Below are 21,926 nucleotides of genomic sequence, written 5' to 3' on the forward strand. Positions count from 1 at the left end.
GCTTCTTCTCTTTGTCCTCCTTCTCCTCCTTTTCTGCTTCTTCTCCCTCTTTCTTTTTTCTGTTTGGCTCTGGGATCAAACTCAGGCCCTTGCTAAATAAGCACTTACCACTGAGCTGCATTCCCACCCTGGTCCCTTGAGATTCCACACGAATTTTAGGATGGGTTTTCTATTATCTGAAAAAAAAATCCTGAGGCTTTGACAAGGATCATGTTGAATCTGTACTGTGGGTAAGATCAAGTCTCACTGACCATGAACACTGGTGTGTTTCTGCTCACTTGGGCCTTGTTTAATTTCCTGCAAGTTTTAGTGTCCGCGCATTCTACCTCCGTGATCAGTTTCTAAGGGTCTCGTTCTTTTTGATGCTATTGTAAATGGGATTGTTTTCCTAGTCTCATTTTGGATCGTTCATTCTAGTGTATGGACATGTGGCTAATTTTTGTGTTTTCCGTCAGTCATTTTCTGCTATATCATAATACCTAAAACTGGGTAATCTACAAAGAAAAGAGGCTGACCGTGGCTCACAGTTCTGGAGACTGGGAAGACCAGCCTCCGTTTGGCTTCTTGCAAGGGGCTGTGCTCTTCACAGCACTGCAGCAGAGTGGAAGGGCAGAGAGGGCCAAACTCCCGGTGTGGCCGCCCAACCCCGGAGAGCAGCTTTGTTCTTCCGTGAGGGCCAGCCCGCGGTGCCGCTTCAGGAGCCAGGCTTCCAGAGCTCCGGAGCACACTCAGGCGTAACAGCCACATCTTCAACTCTGCAGAATTCGTCAGCCCTCAGCACGAGACCTTACTTCATCATTTTATTTTTATCTTTTGCAGTGCTGGGGATGGAGCCCAGGGGTGCTGCACCACACTGGTCTGCATCCCCAGTCCTTTTGATTTTATTTCTGAGACAGGGTCTCACTAAGTAGCCGAGGCGGACTCAAGCTTGGTGGTACTCCTGCCTCCGCCTCTGGAGTTGCTGGGATGCGTGTGTGCACCACTGTGCCCGCTGGATTCTTCAGGGTTCTCTACACCTAAGATCTGACACTGTGAATAGAAATCACTCTGATTCTTCTCTAATCTGAGTGCCTTGCATTTCTTCTTGACTTTTTCTAGTTTTACTTTTCACTGGTGCATATTAATTGTGCAGAACAGTGGATGTGGTCATTACACGTTTGCACATGCGCAGAGAACTTGACCCTTCCTTCCCAGGGCCTCCCCTGCCCCTCCCCCTCCCATGGATTCCTTCCTCAACACCAAGGGCCCCTTTCTCTCTCTTTCCCTCCGGCTTCCACACGAGAGATCGCAGAGGACACGTGTCTTTCCGAGTCTGGTTTCTAGCTCCTACCGGAGGCCCTGCGGTTCCATCCATTATCCCGAGATGACACACTTTTGCTCTTCATGGCTGAAGAGTACTCCATAGTACATACACCATGCACTCTGCTGACTGACAGCTGGGCTGGCTCCCGCAGCTTGCGACTGTGCTGTGCGCTGTTGTGAGCATGGTATGCAGGCATCTCTGAAGCACACTGACTTCAGATCTTTGGGGTAAATACGGAGGAGGAGTATAGGTGGATCCTAAGGTGGTGCCAGTTTTGGTCTGCTGAGGGACCAGCATGCTGATTTCCACAGTGGTTGTGCCAATTCACATTCCCCCAACGGTGTATGAAGGCTCCGTTCCCCACACCCTCGCGGCACTATTGTCATTTGTGCTCTCGACGATTGCCACTGTGGCTGGGGTTTTGATGTGCGTTTCTGATGGCGACGGGCGTTGAACATTTCCTTCATATCAGTATCACTCGTTGCTACTTCCTTGACAAGGGTCTGTTCAGTCTGTCTGCCTGTCTGTGAGTGGGTGATGCTGCCTACTGACCTCTGGGCTTCGGTGGTTAGGTGCCTACTGACCTCTGGGCTTCAGTGGTTAGGTGCCTACTGACCGCTGGGCTTCGGTGGTGATGGTGCCTACTGACCTCTGGGCTTCGGTGGTTAGGTGCCTACTGACCTCTGGGCTTCGGTGGTTAGGTGCCTACTGACCTCTGGGCTTCGGTGGTGATGCTGCCTACTGACCTCTGGACTTCGGTGGTTAGGTGCCTACTGACCTCTGGGCTTCGGTGGTGATGCTGCCTACTGACCTCTGGGCTTCGGTGGTTAGGTGCCTACTGACCTCTGGGCTTCGGTGGTGATGCTGACTACTGACCTCTGGGCTTCGGTGGTAAGGTGCCTACTGACCTCTGGGCTTCGGTGGTGATGGTGCCTACTGACCTCTGGGCTTCAGTGGTGAGGTGCCTGCTGACCTCTGGGCTTCAGTGGTTAGGTGCCTACTGACCTCTGGGCTTCGGTGGTTAGGTGCCTACTGACCTCTGGGCTTCGGTGGTGATGCTGCCTACTGACCTCTGGACTTCGGTGGTTAGGTGCCTACTGACCGCTGGGCTTCGGTGGTGATGCTGCCTACTGACCTCTGGGCTTCAGTGGTAAGGTGCCTGCTGACCTCTGGGCTTCAGTGGTTAGGTGCCTACTGACCTCTGGGCTTCGGTGGTGATGGTGCCTACTGACCTCTGGGCTTCGGTGGTGATGGTGCCTACTGACCTCTGGGCTTCGGTGGTGATGGTGCCTACTGACCTCTGGGCTTCGGTGGTAAGGTGCCTACTGACCTCTGGGCTTCAGTGGTTAGGTGCCTGCTGACCTCTGGGCTTCAGTGGTTAGGTGCCTGCTGACCTCTGGGCTTCGGTGGTGATGGTGCCTACTGACCTCTGGGCTTCGGTGGTGATGGTGCCTACTGACCTCTGGGCTTCGGTGGTAAGGTGCCTACTGACCTCTGGGCTTCAGTGGTAAGGTGCCTGCTGACCTCTGGGCTTCAGTGGTTAGGTGCCTACTGACCTCTGGGCTTCAGTGGTAAGGTGCCTACTGACCTCTGGGCTTCGGTGGTGATGGTGCCTACTGACCTCTGGGCTTCAATGGTATCTGCTGTACTATCCCCTTTCTCATCTGTAATTTTATTAATTTAGTCTTCTCTCTCTTTTCCTTAATTTAGCTAAGAGTTTCACAATCTTGTTTATGTTTTCAAAAAACTTCATTGATCATTTTTGCTCTTCGTCTATTCTCAATTTCAGCTTTGATTTTTTTTTTCTCTTTTTTACTAGGGATTGAACCCAGGGGTGCTTAACCACTGAGCCACATCCCCAGTCCATTTTTTAAATACATTTTATAAAAATAATTTTTAGTTGTAGATGGCACAATACCTTTTAATTAGTTTATTTTTATGTGGTGCTGAGGATCGAACCCAGTGCCTCACATATGCTAGGCAAGCACTGTACCACTGAGCCACAAGCCCAGCCCCCCCCCCCAGTTTATTTTTTATGTTTTATTTAGAGACATCATCTTGCTGAGTTGCTCAGGGTCTCACTAAGCTCTGAGGCTGGCTTTTGAACTCATGATCCTCCTCCCTGAGCCTCCTGGGTCCCTGGGATTACAGGTGTGCGCCGCCACACCGGGCTCAGCTTTGATCTTTATTGTATCTTTAATTGTACTGGTTTGTGGATTGGCTTGTTCATGTTTTTCTAAGACCTTGAGCTGCATCACCAAGTCATCTATTTAAGATCTTTTCTTTTTTTAATGTATGAACTCATAGCTACAGACTTCCCTCTTAGAATTGCTATCTCACAGATTCTGATACATTGCGTTTCTACTTTTATTTTAAGAATTTAAAAATTTTCCCCTAATTTCTTCAATAATTCACTCATTCAAAAGTGTATTGTTCTGGGCTGGGGTTGTGATTCAGTGGTAGAGCACTTGCCTAGCACGTGCGAGGCACTGGGTATGATTCTCAGCACTGCATATAAAGAAATAAAATAAAGACCTATTGCCAACTAAAAAACTTAGATACAAAGTGTATTGTTCAATCTCCATATTCTTGTGTAGTTTCCATAGATTTTCTTACTGTTGATTTCTAATTTCATTTCATTATGATCTGCACACTATTATTTTTTGGTACTAGGGATGAACCCAGGGGGTGCCTTACCCCAGTACTTTTTTTAAATTTTGAGACAGAGTCTCACTAAGTTGCTTACGGCCTTGTTAAGTTGCAGAGGCTGGCCTTGAACTTGCAATCCTCCTGCCTCAGCCTCCTGAGTTGCTGGGATTATAGGCATATTCCATTTTGCCCAGCTCATTATGAACTGATAAGATACAAATAATAATTTGTGGTCTAATATATGATCTATTTTGGATAAAGTTCCATGAGCTGATAAAAAGAAAGTATATTCAGCTGTTGAATGAAATATTCTGTAGATGTCTATTAGGTCCATTAGATCTAAAGTACAGTTTAATTCTGTAGCATCTATGCTGAGTTTATATCTGGATGACCTATCTATTAGAATGGTTTATTAAAGTCACTCACTATTATTTTATTGGAGCTTATGTGAGCCTTTATGTCAAGTAGTATTTGTTTTATGAAATTGGGTCCAGTGATGTTTGGGGCATATTTATTTATAATCATTATATCCTCCTGTTGGATTGTTCCCTTTACCAGAATGTAATGACTTTTTTGTCTCTTCTGAGTAATTTTGACTTGACATCTGCTTTGTCTGGTATGAGAATAGCTACTACAGCTGACTTTCAGATTCCATTTGCATGGAATATAAGTTTCCATTCTTTCACTTTCTTTCTCTAAATGTCTTTGCCTGAGAAGTGTTTTCCTTGTAGGTAACATACAGTTTGGTGTTGTTTTTTAATCTACCCTACCCATCTGTCTTTTAATTGGACAAGTAAGATCATGTGCCTTCAGTGTTATTAAAGAGAAGTATGTGCTACTTCCTGTCTTTGTTTTATTCCTAATGTTTGACTCATTCCTAATTCTCATTTGCTTATCAGCTCTTCTAATGAGATTTTCCCCTGTACTTCTTGGTTGTATTTATCTTTCTCTTCTGTGCTAGGAGTGTTCTAGGTGTCTTCTGCAATGCTGAATTAGTTGTCATGATTTCCTTTATATTATCTTGGAAGGTTTTATTTCTCGTTAATTCTGAAGGATAACTTTGCTGGATATAGTAATCTGGGTTGACGGTTATTTTCTTTCAAAGCTTGAAACACTTCATTCCCTGCACTCCTGGTCTTTAGAGTTTCTGCTAAGGAATCTGCTGATACTGTGAAGTGTTTGCCTTTATAAGTGACTTGGCATTTCTTTCTTATGGCTTTAAGATCCTTCTGTGTTCTGAATTTTTGGCACTTTAACAAGACACAGGTTCTTTTTGATCTTATCTATTTGGGGTTTAAATACCTCCAGTAGGTGCGTGTCCATCTCCTTTCTGAGATTAGGGAAATTTTCTGCTGTTGTTTCACTGCATAAGTTTTCTATTTCATTAGCCTGTAACTCCAATCCTTACTCAAGACCTATGAATCATTGCCAGGTGCAGTGGTGCACACCTATGATCCCAGGGGCTCTGGGGGCTGAGGCAGGAGAATTTCAAGTTCAAAACCAGCCTCAACAAAAGAGAAACCCTGTCTCTAAATAAAATACAAAATAGGGCTGGGGATGTGGCTCAGTGGTCAAGTGCCCCGGAGTTCAATCCCCAGTACCAACAAACAGAACAAACACAAAAACCTATGAGTCTTAAATTTGGTCTTCTAATGTCCCAGAGTTCTTGTACATTCTGCTCATATTTCCTTATTTTTTCTTTATTACTATCTGAGTGTTAGTTTATCCACCTGTCTGTTACAGTTTGGATATGAGGTGTCCACCAAAAACTCACATGTGAGACAGAGAAGAAAGTTTAGAGGAGAAATGATTGGGTTATCAGTCAGTGCAGTGATCCCCTGATGGGGTTATCTGAGTGGTGACTGAAGGCAGATGGGGTGTAGCTGGCAGACGTTGGTCACTGGGGGTGTGCCTGTGGGGTTGATGTTCTGTATCTGGCCAGCACAATCTCTCTCTCTGCTTTCTGATCATCCTGTGAGTTACTTCCCTGGGTCACATTCTCCACCATGATGCTCTGTCTCACCTCAAGCCGGAGGAGTGGAACCAGCTGTCTCTGGACTAAGAACTCTGAAACGGTGAGCCCCAAAATAAACTTTTTCTCCTCTACAATTGTTCTAGTCAGTCTTTTGGTCACAGTGGTGAAAACGCTGACTAAAACACTCTCTTCAGGATCTGATATTCTTTCTTCTGCTTGAACTAGTCTGTCGGTGAGTTGCCACTGAACTTATTTGGTTTATTGAGTTTTTATTTTTGAGATTTCTATTTCGTTCTTTTTCAGAATCTCTGTATCTACTGAAATGCTCTTTCATATTCTGTATTGGCTTCCTTAATTAATTCCTTAGTTTTTCTTTTAATTAATTTATAGTCTGTCCACCAACTTTTTCAAAATGCTTTGGCATTTTGTCTACTTTGATATTTTATCCAGTATCCATGGATTCAGTTTTTGGGGAGCTATGGATTTTGGGGGTGTCTTACTACGTGTTTCCCATGTGTTCATGTTGAGAGCTGTCCACGTGCGGGGATGGATGTCTCTCCACAGCGACGTGAGGGTTTCCTAGTGGACTGCTTACTCTGGGCTGGGCGCACAGTCAGCATCCAAGTACCCTCTCGCATGTTCAAAGTACTGTGCTCAACCCCCAAGACCCCTCTGATAGCAGGGACAACTTGGAAGCAAACCTCATACTAACATGTATTAAAAGCTTATCAAAAATGCTCTTACAATGCCACTTGCCAATAACACAAGACTGAAAAATCTGGCCATGAAGAAGGTAAATTAACATGACACCTACAGAGTATAAAACGGCTAGGCAAAGAAGAGGAAGAAAAAGGAAGAAAGAAAGAGGAGGGACCATAAAGATGAAATAGAAGAAAAAAGACAGACTAAACCTAATGAATAATCAATATCGTTATCATTATTTCGATACTTCTCTGTGTGTATGTGGTGCTGGGGATTGAACCCAAGGCCTTGTGCATACCAGGCAGACACTCTACCGCTGTATCGAGACTGGTCCTCCCTAAGTTGCTGAGGCTGGCTTTGAATTTTTCATCCTCCTGCCTCAGCCTCTGGAGTTGCTGTTAATATGTGCCTGGCTACATATTAACTTCAAAAGGAGAATAGGGGGAAAAAACAGGTAAAACTGTATAAAAGTGTGAATAGCAAATGATGAGCGAGATTGAAACAAACCAATACGGAAGACAATACTAGCAAAATAAAAAACTGACGTTAAAGGTACCCAACGTTAAAAATACTACGATTCCTGCTTGCGGAGGTTTTTAACAGGCAGAGGCTGTTTTTAGGGCTTCCAGATTCGGACTCATGGGCGTGCGCTGCGGGGTGTGCGGGATGGCTGGTGTGCGCTGTGTCTGCGTCCCCACGTCTGCATCAGCTTCCTGCTGCCGAGGATGGCGCCCAGCCTGTGCACGCAGCCCTCCCGTCGCCGGCTGCTCGGCCCCCGTGCAGGTGCCCCTGCGCAGAGGGGATGGGCCCGAGAGTCCGCGGGGAGCCGCACCCGGCGCTATTAACACCGCACCCGCCCTTCCCAACGCTCGGAGGTGCCCGTCCCGTGCCTGGGCGCCGAGCGCAGAGCCGTCGCGGAGGGAGCGGCGCGTGTGCGCCTGGGCAGAGCCGTGCGCGCCGAAGCTTGGCGCCGGGCACCGAACGCGCGCCACTCTGCCGGCTCTCCGGGGAGGTCCGGGCGGCGGCCTTCGCTCGCTGTTTAGAAGGCTTGCTTCAGAGGAGTCCTCCCACCTCAGCCTCCACGCGCTGTCTCCAGAGATGGAAAGTCAGGAATTGGTCCTCCCCCAGCTGCAAGCCTGGGCGACCCTGACCTAGGGGCTTCCCGCCCCAGCCCCAGGTGGGCTGGGCGACGCGCGCAGCCGCTTCGCGGGGTCTGCTCAGCGGCACCGTCGGGCTCTCTCCGCACCGCGGCTCCTCACCAGCCCTGCCCCTGCCCTGCTCCGGACCGCTGGCCGCCGGGGAGCCCAGGAGCCCTCTCGCGCTGCCGGGTAGCCAGACGCGAGTCGGTCCGAGGCTGCACCTCGGGTACTCGCTGCCACCGCCTCGCTGCGGCCCGGCTCCGGCTGCGGTTCGGAGCGCCGGGGCGGGGTCCCGGGACTCGCAGGTGCGCTCACCCTGCCCTGGGGACCGGCGGCCCCGCGTTTCTGTCCCTTGCCCCTGTGGCTGGAACTTCCGGTACTGTTCCAAGGTGTCGAAGGCGAGCTTCGGGTCTGGTTTCTGGAGGGCTGAGCGCGGTGACTGCGCGCTTTCCACATATGGTCCTGCAGAAATTCCCCTCGGTTCCTGGCTCATTGAGCATTTCCAGTATGAAAGGCGGCTGGGTTTTCTCAAGTGCCTTTTCCGCATCAGTTCTACGAAGGTGGTGTGTTAATGGACTCCTGCACGTGGAGGCAAGCTGGCCTCGGCAACTTCACAAGCCCCTAAGCAACTTCGTGAGATGCTGTAAAAAAAAAGGGAAAAGGGCCTGGGGATGTGGCTCAGCGGATGCGCCCCTGGGTCCGATTTCCTGGAGAGAGGCGACGGACTCGGCATCTGTCTCGACATGGATATTCACCGGTCGTTTTCTTTCTTGTGGCGTGCCCTGGCTTTGGTATTCGGATAATGCTGGCTTCACAGAAAGAGCTAGAGTCCTTTTCCTCCTCCTCCACGTCCTCCTCCTAGTTCAAAAGTTACTTTTTTTTCAAAGGTCCCTCCTCAGCTGACGGAGCTCGGCCCTCAAGGCACCCAGGCCACCACACTGCCCCTTCCTACTCACTCACGAGCCAGGACATGACACAGCCCCGCCTCCCACACATCTGCCTACCTGCCTGCCATGCCCTGGCCAGGCCCCCTGGGCTCCTCTGCTGGACCCACAGCCCAGGCCCTGACTCTGCAGTGGCTCAGGACTCCGCAGCTCCCACAGGCCATCCTACTGCAAGTGGCACTGTCCCTGTTTCCCAGTGGCCCTCCCAGGTGTATCTTGTCCCTGCCAGGCTGGTGCTGGGCATTCCGCACCCCTTGCTTCTTTCTGGCTTGCTGTCTGTCACTCTGTGCAGAGGTCATCTCGGGGTGGAGAGGCCCATGGCCCAGTCTGCCTGACACTGCCCTGGTGTTAGCGTCCTGACCCCAGGATCCTCAGTCCTGGGCAGACCCAGACTTGGCTCCCCCAGTTGCAGGGCCCCAGAATCTTCCTCAGTGACATTTCTTTTGTGCTGGGCCACTGCCTCGAGGCCCAGGGGGTGCATGGCACATGCTTGATGGGTGCACAGACCCAGCCAACCTGTGGCTCTGGGTGAGAACCCTGGTGGTTTGCTCCGAGTTAGGGGACGTGCTGCTTCTCCAGGTGCACCCCAACGGCGAGCCCTGGCTCCTCAGCGCTCAGGTATGGTCTCAGGTGGGGTGGGGTTTCTGTGCGGACAGCGTCTGGCGTGGCAGCGGACCAGGTGGGCTGTGGGTCCTTGATGTGGTCTCAGAACCCTGGGGAGGTGGCTGTCAAATCCAGCCCAGGACAGGGACTGCAGTGCTACTGCCACTGGGGGGCAGCACACACGTCCTCCAGGAGTGCCTCCTTGGTCTCAGCAGATGGCTGCCGCTGGGTCTGTGGGAGGCCATGGGCCTCACTTTCCCCATCCCACCCAGGGCAGTGGTGAAGTCTCCAGGGAGCCTGTACCTGTCTGGTGACAGCTGGGTCCTCCTGGGTCCCGCAACACCCCTCCAGCACATCCAGGCTAGCATGGGTTCTTGGCACAGCCCCCATCAGGGTGGGGGCCCGGGCATTTTAAGGGCATCCTGTGTGACCAGGAGTCAGGAGCAGGAACCTGTGCCTGATTCTGATTCTCATCCTTCACCCACCTGAAGTGCATGGACGAGGGACTCTGGAGGAGATGTGAAGGCAGAGCTGCAGTTAGCTGGCCTGAGACTCCCGAGGGGTAGGGTTGGGGCACCTTGAGAATGACCTGTGGTGGCCCCTGCCCCAGCACCCCAAACCTGCCCCCTTGAGCCCCTTGCCTGACCTGGCCTCTGTGCCCAGTGTGTCTGTTCCTATAACTGAACACCACAGACTGGGAAACTTACAAAGAACAGAGGTTTATTTGGCTGATGGTTCTGGAGGCTGGGGAGTCCAAGAGCGTGGGGAAGCAGCCGAGGCTTGGTGCTCGTGGCCTCTGTGCTGCCGACTGAGGGACTCGCTGTGGAGGCTGAGCCAGGGTGCCCACCATGCCTAGCTTCTGTAACACACGGTGACCCTGGCTCCCCCGCCTCTCAGTGCTGCTGCACCCGGCCAGGTTTCCGGGGATGTAAGCCACAGCAAGCGCCGTGTCCACCTGGATCCAGTCACCCTTGGCAGGACCCCTTGGTCCTGTACTGGGGCTAGCAGCTGGGGCACTTCAGCCTGAGTCCAGAGGCCTTGGGGGCTCTCCCCATGCCTGGGTCTCCCGGGGCCCCTCACCCCTGGGGCCCAGTTGGCCCACTGGCCACCAGAGGACCTGGAAGTCCCCTGCCATGGAACCCGAGGGGCGGGACCCAGGGTGACCCACCCCCACTCCCTCGCTCAGCACCAGGTTGGAAGGAAACCTGGACGCGCACAGCGGGGTTTGCTGAATAGGCGAAGGAGTAAATGAAGGTGTCCGGCCGGCCCAGCGTGGAGGGCCTCACTCTGGCCAGTCCTGTGGCCGGCGGGCCGGGGCGGGCGCCGGGGTAGGGGGTGCGCACCGCGGGGCAGGGCGGGGGCGGCGGGCGCCGGAGGGGAGGGGGCTCCGCAAGAAACACCCAGCGGAGACCGCGCTTCCTCTAAAATAGCTCTGTATACCACGCCCTGGTCTGTGTGCCGGCCGAGGAGGCTGCGCCGGCCTGGGCAGCTCGCCTCGTCCGGTCCTCGCCTGGGCCTTCACGGGGTCCACGGGCTGCCGGGCCGCCCGCCGCCGAGCGGCACGAAGGCGGCGCCCTCCAGGACGGCGGCACAGAAGGGCCGGGAGGGCGTCAGGGAGCGGCACACCAGGCAGGGCGCTTCCAGGTCCGGCGGCCCTGCAGGAGAGAGGCGGCTGAGCCCACGCCCACCTGCCTGGCAGCCTCGGCCTCGCCCACGGCCTCCACCTCCGCACCTGCCCAAGACCGTAGCCACCATCCCAACTAGGCCTGCCCGTCCCTGAGACCTCGTCTGCTGACCCTAGCTCACTGGTCCCCGAACCCGGCCCATCAGACCAGAGACCGCTCCACCACGGCTGAGGCTACGCCCCTCGGGCAAGCTGTCCCACTTCCGGCGGCCCTCTGCGAGGCCGGTGCCAACCACGAAGTCCAGTTCCACCTGGCTCCCAAGCTCATCCCCTTCCAGCTTTCCCGAATCCTGGACCTCACACAAACCCAGGCCAAAGAGTGGGGGCGTCCTGTCTGGGGGGCAGCCTGTGGAGATCGGGGAGCTTCCCCAGTCCAGAAGCGTGGGCAATCCCCGCCAGCGGGGGTAGGGTGGGGCACTGTGTCCTTGTCCCTGCCTTGTGGGAGCCCAGGCAAGGACTTGTCTTGGGACATGAACAGCAGTTCAGGCCTCCAGAGGCACCGCGACATTCTTAACGCTGCAGAGCAGAACACAGCAGCGTCCACCAGCACCTCTGGGAGGATTCCCCGCCCTGCTGGGAGGCCAAGAGAGGAGGAGCCTGCCCACCAATCGGGGCGGGGCCCCAGGCTCATGCGCACCTGGCCGCAGCTACCCCCACCTCTAGCCCGTGATACCTCCTCCAGGGGTCCCCAAAGGGGCCGTTTTATCCCATCCCCTTCCTCCAACTCCTAGTCTGCCTCTAGCCTCCTCGACTGGGTGGAGCTCAGGAGGACCAGTGGCCAGGCTGTTCTGGGAGAAGAAGCCCCAGCCCCTCCTGTTCTCAACCCTTCCCTGTGGCCCAGGACCACGGTGGGTGGTAGGCACAGGGTAGCCAGTAGATGAGAGCAGGGGCCCCTGTCCACGCCCACTACTGGTGACCCTTGGTCTTTTGGCCGCCCATCCAGCCCTCCTCAGGGAATGGGCTGGGTCTATGCCAAGCCCTGCCCCATGTACAGGTTCATCTCAGGCCATGGAGGCCACATCTGCAAAGGTGATCAGGAGGGAGGCCAAAGGCAGGGCCTGTCCATCAATGCACCAGGGCCTAAGCAGGCTTGCAGCTGTGCTCAGAAAATGTGTCCCACTGGGCAGAGTCAGGGGCCAAGGTCGGTTGAGGTCTGCCAGGCACTGTTCAAAGAGCTAGTGGGGCTGGGTTGCTGCTCAGGGGCGCTGCACTTGCCTGGCATGTGTGGGGCCCTGGGTTTGATTCCCAGCACAGCACATGAATAAATAAAATAAAAGGTCCACTGACAAGTAAAAAGAAATATTTAAAGAGCTAGGGGCTGAGAGAGTCCTATAACCAATTAATAACACCAGTGCACAGATCAAAAAGTGCAAAGAATCCAGGTTGAAAAAATAAGAATGAAGTTCCATATCCAGACATATATTAAAACAGCCTACAAGGCTGGCTCTTCCATTTTGCCAGCTCTCTTCTGCTGAAATTTTATGCTTTACTATCACTGTTTCAAAGTGACACTATTCACCTACACTTTCCTTTGCAGTTGAAGATTGTTTTCAATATTTAGAATTTCAAACTACTGTGAGTTTTGTTTTGTGAAGTATGAAGTCTGCAATGCAAAATGCCATGCATCTTGGGACATTATTGCACCAATGGTGTTGTACTCTGGTTACAGTTGGGCAGCTGGCTTTTTAAATTTTTTTTTATGTGATGCTACCTTCTCAAGATCTCTCCAGATTGATCAATGTAAATCCAGTTTACTTATTTCTCCCTCCATTCCCCTTATGAAAGGCATGTACTGTATCTGTGCTTTCTGCCTTAAACCTGGAAGTGGAACTGCTGGGTTCTACAGTGTAGCAATGTAGCAATGTGCCAGTTATTAAGCTCTGGGATTTTTTTGTTTTGTTTTGTTGCTACTGGGTATTAAACCCAGGGGTATTGAACCCACTGAGCCATCACATCCCAGCCCCTTTTCCCTTTTTATGTTTTACTTTGAGACAGGGTCTAGCTAAGTTGCTTAGGGCCTCGCTAAGAGGCTGAGACTGGCCTCAAACTCATGATCCTCCTGCCTCAGGCTCCTGAGCTGCTGGAATTACAGGTGTGGTCATTGAGCCCAGCTTGCCCTTCTAATTTTTAATAACTCCAACCTCATCCTTTTGCTACACACTAGCCTGGCTGCTTTCTGCAACTGCTACTTCCCTGATAACTTAAATATTCCTTTTGTCTCTTCAGTTATAGGTGGGCATTCCCCTACTTCATAAGTAATTAAAAGTTATTAAAAAAAAAAAAAAAAAAAAAACAAGATAGTCTAAAGGCCAGGTTTCCCAAGCACATGTGGAGCTGCAGAAGGATCGGCAAGTGTCTAGGACCTGTGCCCCTGCAGAGCCCACCTCTGTCATCAGGAAAACACCTGCTGACCAAAACCTCACTTGCATGTTCCAGTAACTCTGGGGCACATTGGCTTGAGTCAAAGTGACCCACACCGAGGTGTGTGGAGGCCGAGGGCAAAGGAACTCACGCGGGCCAGGCTAGGTACTTGATGGCCCGGATGATAAGACCGCACAACGCCTCCTGTCCACAGCCACCGGTCAGGAGGGCAGGCCAGGGCAGGGGGTCTTCCCTGCCTCAAGGTCATCATGTTGTCTGGGTCGGGGCAAAGGTGTGATTTTTTTTTTTTCAGTGCTGGGGAACAAACTCAAAAGTTTGGTTTTCTTTGCTTTGGGTTTCTGTTAAGCAGTAACTTAACCAGAGACAGTGCATAACCTCCAACCAAAAGAGAAACAGCAGGGCACGGTGGCGTACCTGGGAGCGAGCCCCTGACTCGGGAGGCCCAGGCGCTCCAGTCAAGGCCAGCCTGGGCAACTTAGCAAGGTCCTGCCTCAAAACAGAAAATAAAAAGGTTCTTTGGGCCAGAACCTCTGTCTTCCGCAATCTGCTAAAATGAGGAGCACAAGGCAGGAGAGGGACCCACAGGTGTTCTCCAGGCCTGGTGGGAGCATGGGGCTGTCCCTGGGGCCCCACATGCACCTACAAGGTGATGCAGAATCTAAGGGAATGGTGCTGTTCAGAAGGGGATGCCATGCGAGTGTCCCCAGGGCGAACTTGGGAGAGCGCCTGGTGCTATCTAGCACACTGTCACCCGGCAAAAAGGCAGTCCTGCAGGAGGACAGTGTGCTCAGTGTGCGCACTGAGCAACTCAGTCACTCCCAGAGCCCAGATAGCTTCCTGAACCTGTGAAGGAAACAATCAGGAAAAGGTCGCCAGAGAAAGTCTGCTCACCTGAGGGCCAGTGCCCTGCTCACTGAGGCCACTCTGAGCCTGTGATTTTGTGTATAATGCGGCAAAAGAATAAAGGATTCTGGGCTGCAAACATGCTTTTCTTAACAGAGTAGTGGTGCAATGTCCTCTTCCATAGAAATAGTCCGAGGAAAAAAGCAGGGGCTGGGAGTGTAGCTCAGTGGTAGAGCACGCCTGGGTTCAACCCTCACCCCCCAAAAGGAAGGAAAGCTGAAATGAGGGGAAAACAGATCCATCCACAATAGGCAAGAACAGAGGACGAGGAAGCTTGAATGGCTGGGCTCCGGGCAGAGAGCTGAAGCAGGGGGTGACCGCTGGCCCCTGCCTGCTGGCCTGCCCCTTCCCTGGCCGTGGAGCAGCCGGGCTGTGCGCTCAGGCAGCCCCCTCCCCGCAGGTGGGTCACTGCACTACAAGCCCACCCCACACCACCCTGGTGGCTGCCCATGCCCTGACAGAGCTGGCAGCCAGGTGGCCGCTGGGTCAGCACCCAAGGCTCCCTCCTGACTACAGATTCGCGGGATCACAAATGCCTACGGTTTTAGGCCCCTGGGCTTTGCAGCAATAACTTACTACAGAGCAGGTCTAGAGAAGGTCACTCTAAATGTGTCAACTGCAGGGCTGAAAGACTGTGGTCAGGCTGGACTTCTATGCAGAAGACATAGGCTAGAGAATAATGAAAGAAAAACACACACCAGGCAAATTGGAATCAAAATAAAGTCAAGGAGTCTGACACAACAGAAGCAGGAATTCAGTCTTGCAGGAGGCAGAAGATGCATCTTCAGAGTCTCACCATGATTTTCTTATAATCGAGAGAAAAGGAAGTCATAAGCATATCCAAGATTTCAAACAAATCTGACCCTACTCACGGTACTCAACTGTGGAATTTCACATGATTTGCAGTGAGGAACATTTATAAAAGGTGACCACATGAAGCAACTCAGCACTTCTAAGTACAGATGGAGGTCTCTGACCAAAACAAGTGGGCTGAGATGGAAAAAGAGCTGAAAGAAGTCCTGACACTAATGCACATGAAGGAAACCAGATTCTCAATAACTCAGGGCCAAAGCAATTACTGTGAGGAAAACGAGAAGATCTTGAACTGAATAATGCTAAACATGCCACATTTAAAATCTGCTTCAGATGCAGTTCAGGTAGGAAATCAAGTTTCTCTGGTAAGACTGATCAAGTCAAGAAAGGCACAAATAACCAAGATTAGCAATAAAAACAAAGAGTCCTCACTCCTGCAGAGACCAAGGAAGCGACACGAGGCTGGCTTCCGCCCTGAGAGTGTGAAGGAGACTGTCAGGACATCTCAGTAGATGCAGGAGGGATTCAGTGTCACTCTTGTCCAAGACCAAACCTAAAGCCTGCCCTCAGCCTCCATCTGATAATGTGTGTTTGTGAAAAACTCACGGCGGTGATACATGTGAAAGTTGTCAGAGCCGGAATGGAGGCCCTCATGTCAAAGCCTAAGAAAACGATGACCAGGACGTTGTCGGCAGGGGTCCTGAGCCCATCTGATAAGGAGACGCCAGGAGAGGGGCAAGCTCACACCGCACGCACCTCCCTGCCCGCCGCCCTGTAGCTGCGGATAACTGTTCCTCAGCCTTGTGCGCCGCCCTCGGCTGTCCTCCAGACGCTAGTCTCCCTGCCTCCCAAACACTCCCACTCGGCCGCTTGCCTGCCCATCACGATGTTCGTTCCGGCTAAACCATCGTCTTGGCAGAATGCCGCTGCTCCTTAGGTCCGCATGAGTGACCACACCTCTGCACACTCTCATTTCTAACCGTGAAATTCAAGCTTCCCTCAACCCACAGGGCAAGTCCTGGGCACACGACCAAGAGAAACTCACGTCCAGAGACTCTCCAGGGATGATCAGAACAACTTAGGAAAGCCCTGCGCTGGAAGCAATGGGACCTCCCATGGACCGCAGACTGGACACTCTGCAAACTCACGTGGTGGAGTCTGCTCTCAACCACAAATGCCCGGCTGGGACCCGCGGACAAGGCCTGGCCCACAAAGGCTGTTGGAAGCCATCTCTGGCAGCCTGGGACACAAAGAGACTTTCCTGGGCATGAGGAATAGCTTGGAAGTATACCAGTATCTTGATCTCAGTCATGCAGGTATAAGGCATGCCAACATTCACCCACCTCTCTGTGAGATCTGTCCTTGCTGTGTGTGAGTCCTGCCTTCTGACTACACTGTGAAAAGAGGACCCATTTACTAGGCATTGAAAGCCACCAAATACCCAGGAAGTCCCATTAGAGATGTGGGGACCCTGGAGGAGGAGGCCACTCTGCTGGCCAGCCATGCTCCTGCCCCACACCCTCCTCAGCAGATCTGAGGCCAAGAGGCCCACGGACAACCCCTGGATCTGTGTTCAGAAGAGGTTCAGACGAACCCAGCAGGCAATGCGGGAAATGATGGCAGATGGGGAATCCAGAGGCACACAGGGGCCAGAGATGCTAGGATGTACAGAGCTAAGACACCTAGCGGGCGCTCACCTCCTGTCCAGGAAAGGACAAAATGGAACCTCTCTCATTCAGAAAGCCTGCAAAGCCCGCTTTGGTTTGGTGACTGTGCCCAGGGATCTTGGAAAGGACCAAGCAGACCCCATGGCACCCAAACTGGATCCAAGAGGAGCCCAGCATTCCAGGCATCTGGCAGATGGGTCCTGGAGTGCCCTGAGGTGGGCCTGGGACATGGAGTTGACTGGGGGGCACTGTGTTAACTGAGCAAAGCACGCCAGCCTGGGTGAGGAGGGCTGAACCTGCAGTCGTGGAGCCGGCAGCCCAGCGACCTCAGGGAGGCAGCTTCTCCGCGCCTCAGAGCAGGCCCAGGAGCGGGGAGGAGGAGGCTTTCCCAGAGGCAGAGCCAGTGCTGGTCACGAACACAGGTGAGCAGAGCTCAGCCTCCCAGGGAGGGGACAGCTTGACCCAGTGGGACTCTAGCCAGCTGTGGAGCAGCGGCCTCTGCTTGCAAATGGTCCACTTTCCAAATCAGTGTTTGCTGCAGCCACGAGGACCCAGTTCCACTTCTGTGGGGTGTCTCTCTGTGGGTGTGTGTGTGTGTCTGACCCAGGCCAGCTCCCACTGAAGGGCTGGACGGATGGGGAAGCAAATCCCCATCCTTCGGACTAAGGGTGTGGGCAGCCCCCACCTCCCATCAGTCAGCAGGAGTTTGCAGGCTGGAGGAAACTGGCGTCCAAAGCTGTGGTTTGTCAACATCCTGGGGGAGGGTGGTAAGCACCAGCTGAAAGGTCATAAAGCTGACCTGGGCCAAGAAGGCCCCATTGGAAAGAACCATGGGCCAGAGGACCTGCTGGTCAGCACCCGGCTTTGTGCCAGTGCATATCCCCAGGTTATTCCGCTTGCCTCCTGTTCAGGGCTGCCACCTCAGGAGAGGGGAATGGCCCCCAGCCTACCTCCCAGTCTCGTGGTCCAGCAGGAACCCGTCCCGGGGCAGGGGGGATGCAGCCGTGCAGCAGCGCCTCCTGCTGGTGCGGGCCTGCAGCACCCTGCGGAGCAGGCTGCACCTCCTGCGGTGTCAGCTCCGACCTGCTGGCCAGCGGGGCGAGAGGGGCTCCCGCCGGCAGTGGCAGAGATGACAAGGAGGTGGCCATGTGGGCCTGGCCCTCCTATGCAGTGACCACTGTGCCCCACTGCTTCAGCCCCATCCACCTGCCTGCAGGTCCCTCCCCAGCACTGCAGGGTCAGGGTCAGATGGTGAAGGTCAGACGCGAGGCCACACCGGTCTCTTCACTTATTAGTCCTTGTTGGGTTTTGCAGGCCTTTACAATTTAAGAACAGCACCACTGTGCCCAGCTAAAATAACTTGTTGAACTCTTTCTGTATCTGGTGGCCTTGAAATGGTTGTCATGAAATCTATTGTTTAGTCACTGTTTCCTAGATCTTGTGGGAAAAGGGAGGTTTCTAGAAATGGGGCATGTAGGCACACTGTACGGTTGATGGGTTTCAGTTTTTAAATTATTACTTATTTACTTTTATGCGGTGCTAAGGATGGAACCCAGTGCCTCACTCATGCTAGGCAAGCGCTCTGCCACTGAGCTACAGCCCAGCCCAGGTCAATGGGTTTCAGACACACTCGAGAAACTTGATGCTAACCCTTGCATTAGGCTAAATTCTTAAATATGTTGACTCAAATATTACAGATAACATGAAATTTATAATTACATCAACAAAATAAAAATGTTATTTACCTCCACACACACACACACACACAAATAAAAATAAAAACAGTCTTAGTTCAGAGACTGCACAAAGCAGCCCACGGCGGCACCAGTGGAAGGACTTGTTGGCACCCGTGGCCCCAGCCACCCACAGGCACCTGTCTGTCACTGTACTGCAGCAGGTGCCAGGGGTGGCCCCAGGTCCCAGGGGTGGCCCTGCCCCTCTGGCCTCCTCTAGTGGGTGTGGCCATCTCCTGAGCTAGACTGAAGGAAACCAAGCAGGTCACCTGCTGGAGGCCACCTCTGTTCTGTCGTCTGACTGATGTGGTCCTGGGACCTACAGATGGGGCACCTGTTCCAGTGTCCAGCTCCAGCTGCCCTTGTCCATCTCAGACCAGTCCCTCCAGATGAAGGTTCTGGACGCGGGCAGGGGGACTGAAGAAAAGGGGAGATTGATTCTGTGGCTGCCAAGGAGGACGCTGAGAGCCTGGGAGCTGGCGGCAGGGAGACTGTTGCTCCTTGTCCTGCAGATGCAACCCCAGTCTGGAGAGAAGGGCAGGGCCCACAGGGCCTGGCAGGGAAGCAGGCGGCCTGCACTGGAGCCCCGCAGGGCTTCTGAGCCACGGGCTCGGGGGAGGTCTTTGTTACGCAGCTCTACCCTGAAGAAGCCTGACTACTCAGCACAGACGGACAAACAGACCACTGACGGGCGTATCCAGAACCAGAAGCACACGAGCAGAGTTGTGGGCCTCGGGATGTCAGCGAGCCTGGGACGGCAGGTGTGGCGACCACAGAACCCACACTGCCAAATCCGTCAGGCAGGCAAAGGAACTGCCTGCCTCCCACGCCACACTCAGACTACCCAGACGCGCTGGAGATCTGAGGTGAAGAGGGAAGAGATGCAATCTTCCGAGAAAACAGAGGAGACTACTTCATGACTTTGGGGTTGGAAAGGTTTCTCAGAGAGAAGTCAAAAAGTGCTCATCGTAAAAGAAAATTTCAGAGGGGAATGTGCTGCAGTTTATGACTCTGTGCATCCAGATAGTATTCAGGGAGGGTGAGGCCCGCCGCAGCACAGGAGATGCACGCAGTCCGCATACCGAGGGAGACACGCGTGCAGAATACATGGGGAATTCCCATGAGCCCTAAGAACAGGCAACAGGAGAGTCTGTCCAGATACTTTGCAGAAGTACCTGCAGACAGGTGAAAATACAAAAGTCACTAAGCTCACCAGCATGGCAGGAATGCCGCTGGAGCCACGATGTGAGTCTGCTGCCCATCCACCAGGACGACTGAAATACAAAGCCAGGACCCCCATACCGGCCTGTGTGCAGGCTCACACCACGGTGTGGTACCAATGGGCAAACCACTGGAGAGTCACAGCAAGGACCAGCGTAGGACCTCAGGGCTCTGTTCCCCCAGGAGTGCCTACCTGTGCTGGCCACTTCACAGTGTCTGTTCACAGCATGGACACAGCCTCGGCTTAGAACACACTACCCCGCACAATAACCAAAGGCAGCCACGGCACAACAACCCCACAGGTTTCCTTCCTGCAATGTAAGGCTGCTTTCTTTCTCTGTTCCCTTTGGTACTGGGCACTGAACCCAGGGGCTTTACCACTGAGCCACATCCCCAGTCCTTATTTATTTTTTGAGACAGTCTCACTGAGTGGCTTAGGGCCTTGCTAAGTTGCTGAGGCTGACCTAAACGTGCCGTCCTCCTGCCTGACTGACGTGGTCCTAGAACCTGCAGATGGGACACCTGTTCCAGTGTCCGGCTCCAGCTGCCCTTGTCCATCTCAGACCAGTCTCTCCAGATGAATGTTCTGGACATGGGAATACAGGTGTGGGCCACTGTGCCTGGCAGCAAGGATGCTTCAGCATGAAAAAAATCAACACATGCTATTCACCACTTTATCAGAAGAAAGGAGAAAAGCGTTATGATAACTTCATGAAAGCAAAATGTTTTTGATGAAATTCAGTCTACATTCTTTAACACGCTGGAGAATCTATGTTCACAACTAAATGTCAATCCATACCTAGGTCTCTATCAAGACCCAAAGAAAATGTCATTATAAACGGGGGTGTTAGAAACATTTCTTCAAAAACATCAGGAGCCAGACAAGGTCCCAAGGTGGCCGAGGGCATTGCCAGCACCACCAGACAGACCGAGACTTAGAGGCAGCAGGACGGGTGGGAGGGGCCAGGCTCCTTGCACACACTGGGGTCAGACACAGAGGGCTTGGGTTATGCGTAGAGTCACGAAAGATAACAACGCAGTTTAGAAAGGTGGTCACCGAGAAAGTCAATGTGCAAACGTCAGGGGCATTCCACACACCGGTGCAGAACCACGGAAACCTTCATTTCACATGTGCTGAAAGCCGCGGGCGCGCTCTCCAAGGTGTGTGACGCATTGAGATTCAAGTAGGTGGGAACATGATGCTCATGGATACGAAGGCAAATCGTTAATTTGGTCATTTCCCCAAATTGGTCTATGGATCCAGTGTGGTTTCAAAGGATCTCTCAGTAGGGCTTTCTGTGAAACTTCATGAGACAGGTGTGCCATGTGTTCAGAAGAGAGTACAAGCAAGGGGAACTTTCCCTGCCAGATATAAAGATGTGGCAGCTAGACAGTGTGGCTTTGTGCAGGGGACAGAGAGACTCGCCAGCAGCGTAGAACAGGCTCCAGGCCCAGCCATGCACATAGACGGGACTTAGACCCACGGAGAGAAAGGTTGTCCAACAAATGACTGAGAAAATGGTTATCTAGGTAGATGAAAGTGAAATTTGATCTGTACCTTACACTGTACACAAAAATCAACTTCAGATGGGCTAAAGGTGTATATCAAAAATGGAACCTGAGGGGCAGGGGCTGTGGCTCAGTGGCAGAGCGCTTGCCTAGCACATGTGAGGCCCTAGGTTCGATCCTGAGCACCACATAAAAATACTGTATCCACCTGCAACTAAAAAAATGTTTTTTAAAAAATGGAACTTGAAGCTTCTACTAATTAATACAGGGGAATGATATTATAAACTTTGGGATAAGGAAAGATTAAAACACAAATAGCCCTAAAAGAAAAAGATCAATAATTTGGCCACAGTAAAATTAAGAACTTTTACTTATCAAAAGACATCTCTTAAAAAACTGAAAACAAATTGCTAACTGGGAGAAGACATTCAAAACGAAGTCCATGAGCACAGCTCACCCTGTAGAAGGAAAAGGCAAGAGCAGGAATCGACATTTCAAGGGAGGAAGCCACACAGCTAACAACGCACGGAGACACGGCCTCAGTCATTAGTTGGCACAGCCGGAACCACAACCCTGACCCTTCTTCAGCCCACGTACTGGCAGCACTTGTCAGCCCTCTGTGGGTCCAAAAGACCCCTCCTGCCTTCTGGGCGGGAGCGCAGACTCTCCCGCAGTGTGGAAGCCAGCTTCCCATGTCTC

General features: G+C 52.6%; 1 protein-coding gene across 1 annotated transcript in view; it reads right to left on the reverse strand.

Moving 5' to 3' along the window:
- Window positions 1–10,009: 10,009 nt before the first annotated feature.
- The window catches only part of TTLL8 (tubulin tyrosine ligase like 8), a gene marked incomplete at its 5' end in the record, with an annotated part of 56,821 nt that continues 44,904 nt past the window's right edge, over window positions 10,010–21,926 (reverse strand). The window contains one exon of the mRNA XM_079139934.1: window positions 10,010–10,970. Within this exon, the coding sequence (XP_078996060.1) occupies window positions 10,834–10,970 (137 nt within the window). The 3' untranslated portion in view covers window positions 10,010–10,833. The remainder of the gene's footprint in view (window positions 10,971–21,926) is intronic.

Source organism: Sciurus vulgaris (assembly GCF_902686455.1).
Source record: "Sciurus vulgaris genome assembly, chromosome: 5".
NCBI lineage: Eukaryota > Metazoa > Chordata > Mammalia > Rodentia > Sciuridae > Sciurus > Sciurus vulgaris.